This window comes from Chlorella variabilis, assembly GCF_000147415.1.
Source record: "Chlorella variabilis unplaced genomic scaffold CHLNCscaffold_52, whole genome shotgun sequence".
NCBI classification, from domain to species: domain Eukaryota; kingdom Viridiplantae; phylum Chlorophyta; class Trebouxiophyceae; order Chlorellales; family Chlorellaceae; genus Chlorella; species Chlorella variabilis.
The window spans coordinates 4,293-7,984 of NW_005435038.1; the positions used below are offsets into that span (position 1 = coordinate 4,293).

General features: G+C 68.4%; 1 protein-coding gene across 1 annotated transcript in view; it reads right to left on the bottom strand.

The window, feature by feature from the left end:
• CHLNCDRAFT_28848 (hypothetical protein) overlaps positions 1-3,591 on the bottom strand; it is a gene marked incomplete at both ends in the record, with an annotated part of 6,088 nt that extends 2,497 nt beyond the window's left edge. Inside the window, 2 exons of the mRNA XM_005842726.1 lie at positions 2,822-3,019; positions 3,514-3,591. Coding sequence (XP_005842787.1) covers positions 2,822-3,019; positions 3,514-3,591 — 276 coding nt within the window. The remainder of the gene's footprint in view (positions 1-2,821; positions 3,020-3,513) is intronic.
• Positions 3,592-3,692: the final 101 nt, after the last annotated feature.

Sequence of the window (3,692 nt, forward strand, 5' to 3'; positions counted from 1 at the left end):
GCGCTCAGGCGCTGATTCTGCACTCAGCCGCCGAATGTGAGACTGGTGGTTCAGCATCCAGCAGCCCGCAGCAGCCAGCGGCAGGCAGCGGCAGCAAGGCACCCAATTCGGCACACCAGGCGCCGAATGCTGCGCCTCAGGCGCCTGATTCAGCACGTCAGCCGCCGAATGTGGGACCTGGTGGTTCAGCATCCCGCAGCCCGCAGCAGCCAGCGGCAGCAAAGCACCCGATTCGGCACCTCAGGCGCCGAATGCTGCGCCTCAGGCGCCTGATTCTGCACCTCAGCCGCCGAATGTGGGACCTGGTGGTTCAGCATCCAGCAGCCCGCAGCAGCCAGCGGCAGGCAGCGGCAGCAAGGCACCCAATTCGGCACACCAGGCGCCGAATGCTGCGCCTCAGGCGCCTGATTCGGCACCTCAGCCGCCGAATGTGGGACCTGGTGGTTCAGCATCCAGCAGCCCGCAGCAGCCAGCCGCAGGCAGCGGCAGCGAGCCGCCCGATTCGGCACCTCAGGCGCCGAATGTGGGACCTCGTAGGTCAGCATCCAGCATCCAGCAGCAGCCACCGGCAGGCAGCTGCAGCGAGGCGCCCGATTCGGCAAGTCAGGCGCCGAATGCTGCGCCTCAGGCGCCAAATGCTGCGCCTCAGGCGCCTGATTCGGCACCTCAGCCGCCGAATGTGGGACCTGGTGGTTCAGCATCCAGCAGCCCGCAGCAGCCCAGCGGCAGCCAGCGGCAGCAAGGCACCCGATTCGGCACCTCAGGCGCCGAATGCTGCGCCTCAGGCGCCTGATTCTGCACCTCAGCCGCCGAATGTGGGACCTGGTGGTTCACCATCCAGCAGCCCGCAGCAGCCAGCAGCCCGCAGCAGCCAGCGGCAGCCAGCGGCAGCGAGGCGCCCGATTCGGCACCTCGGGCGCCGAATGCTGCGCCTCAGGAGCCTGATTCTGCACCTCAGCCGCCGAATGTGGGACCTGGTGGTTCACCATCCAGCAGCCCGCAGCAGCCCAGCGGCAGCCAGCGGCAGCAAGGCACCCGATTCGGCACCTCAGGCGCCGAATGCTGCGCCTCAGGCGCCTGATTCTGAACCTCAGCCGCCGAATGTGGGACCTGGTGGTTCAGCATCCAGCAGCCCGCAGCAGCCCAGGGGCAGCCAGCGGCATCAAGGCACCCGATTCGGCACCTCAGGCGCCGAATGCTGCGCCTCAGGCGCCTGATTCTGCACCTCAGCCGCCGAATGTGGGACCTGGTGGTTCAGCATCCAGCAGCCCGCAGCAGCCAGCAGCCCGCAGCAGCCAGCGGCAGGCAGCTGCATCAAGGCGCCCGATTCGGCACCTCAGGCGCCGAATGCTGCGCCTCAGGCGCCGAACGCGGCGCCTCAGGCGCCTGATTCTGCACCTCAGCCGCCGAATGTGGGACCTGGTGGTTCAGCATCCAGCAGCCCGCAGCAGCCAGCAGCCCGCAGCAGCCAGCGGCAGGCAGCGGCAGCAAGGCGCCCGATTCGGCACCTCGGGCGCCGAATGCTGCGCCTCAGGAGCCTGATTCTGCACCTCAGCCGCCGAATGTGGAACCTGGTGGTTCACCATCCAGCAGCCCGCAGCAGCCCAGCGGCAGCCAGCGGCAGCAAGGCACCCGATTCGGCACCTCAGGCGCCGAATGCTGCGCCTCAGGCGCCTGATTCTGCACCTCAGCCGCCGAATGTGGGACCTGGTTGTTCAGCATCCAGCAGCCCGCAGCAGCCAGGGGCAGCCAGCGGCAGCAAGGCACCCGATTCGGCACCTCAGGCGCCGAATGCTGCGCCTCAGGCGCCTGATTCTGCACCTCAGCCGCCGAATGTGGGACCTGGTGGTTCAGCATCCAGCAGCCCGCAGCAGCCAGGGGCAGTCAGCGGCAGCAAGGCACCCGATTCGGCACCTCAGGCGCCGAATGCTGCGCCTCAGGCGCCTGATTCTGCACCTCAGCCGCCGAATGTGGGACCTGGTTGTTCACCATCCAGCAGCCCGCAGCAGCCAGCAGCCCGCAGCAGCCAGCGGCAGGCAGCTGCAGCGAGGCGCCCGATTCGGCACCTCAGGCGCCTGATTCTGCACCTCAGCCGCCGAATGTGGGACCTGGTGGTTCAGCATCCAGCAGCCCGCAGCAGCCAGGGGCAGCCAGCGGCAGCAAGGCACCCGATTCGGCACCTCAGGCGCCGAATGCTGCGCCTCAGGCGCCGAACGCGGCGCCTCAGGCGCCTGATTCTGCACCTCAGCCGCCGAATGTGGGACCTGGTGGTTCAGCATCCAGCAGCCCGCAGCAGCCAGCAGCCCGCAGCAGCCAGCGGCAGGCAGCGGCAGCAAGGCACCCGATTCGGCACCTCAGGCGCCGAATGCTGCGCCTCAGGCGCCTGATTCTGCACCTCAGCCGCCGAATGTGGGACCTGGTGGTTCAGCATCCAGCAGCCCGCAGCAGCCAGGGGCAGCCAGCGGCATCAAGGCACCCGATTCGGCACCTCAGGCACCCGATTCGGCACCTCAGGCGCCGAATGCTGCGCCTCAGGCGCCGAATGCTGCGCCTCAGGCGCCTGATTCTGCACCTCAGCCGCCGAATGTGGGACCTCGTGGTTCAGCATCCAGCAGCCCGCAGCAGCCAGCGGCAGCCAGCGGCAGTAAGGCACCTTATTCGGCACCTCAGGCGCCGAATGCTGCGCCTCAGGCGCCGAATGCTGCGCCTCAGGCGCCTGATTCTGCACCTCAGCCGCCGAATGTGGGACCTGGTGGTTCAGCGGCCAGCAGCCCGCAGCAGCCAGGGGCAGCCAGCGGCAGCAAGGCACCCGATTCGGCACCTCAGGCGCCGAATGCTGCGCCTCAGGCGCCTGATTCTGCACCTCAGTCGCCGAATGTGGGACCTGGTGGTTCAGCGGCCAGCAGCCCGCAGCAGCCAGCGGCAGGCAGCTGCTGCAAGGCGCCCGATTCGGCACCTCAGGCGCCGAATGCTGTGCCTCAGGCGCCTGATTCTGCACCTCAGCCGCCGAATGTGGGACCTGGTGTTTCAGCATCCAGCAGCCCGCAGCAGCCAGCGGCAGGCAGCTGCAGCAAGGCGCCCGATTCGGCACCTCAGGCGCCGAATGCGGCGCCTCAGGCGCCTGATTCTGCACCTCAGCCGCCGAATGTGGGACCTCGTGGATCAGCATCCAGCAGCCCGCAGCAGCCAGCGGCAGGCAGCTGCAGCAAGGCGCCCATTTCGGCGCCTCAGGCCCCGAATGCGGCGCCTCAGGCGCCTGATTCTGCACCTCAGCCGCCGAATGTGGGACCTGGTGGTTCAGCATCCAGCAGCCCGCAGCAGCCAGCGGCAGGCAGCGGCAGCAAGGCGCCCGATTCGGCACCTCAGGCGCCGAATGCTGCGCCTCAGGCGCCTGATTCTGCACCTCAGCCGCCGAATGTGGGACCTGGTGGTTCACCATCCAGCAGCCCGCAGCAGCCAGCAGCCCGCAGCAGCCAGCGGCAGGCAGCTGCAGCGAGGCGCCCGATTCGGCACCTCGGGCGCCGAATGCTGCGCCTCAGGAGCCTGATTCTGCACCTCAGCCGCCGAATGTGGGACCTGGTGGTTCACCATCCAGCAGCCCGCAGCAGCCCAGCGGCAGCCAGCGGCAGCAAGGCACCCGATTCGGCACCTCAGGCGCCGAATGCTGCGCCTCACGGCCGCCTGATCTGCAA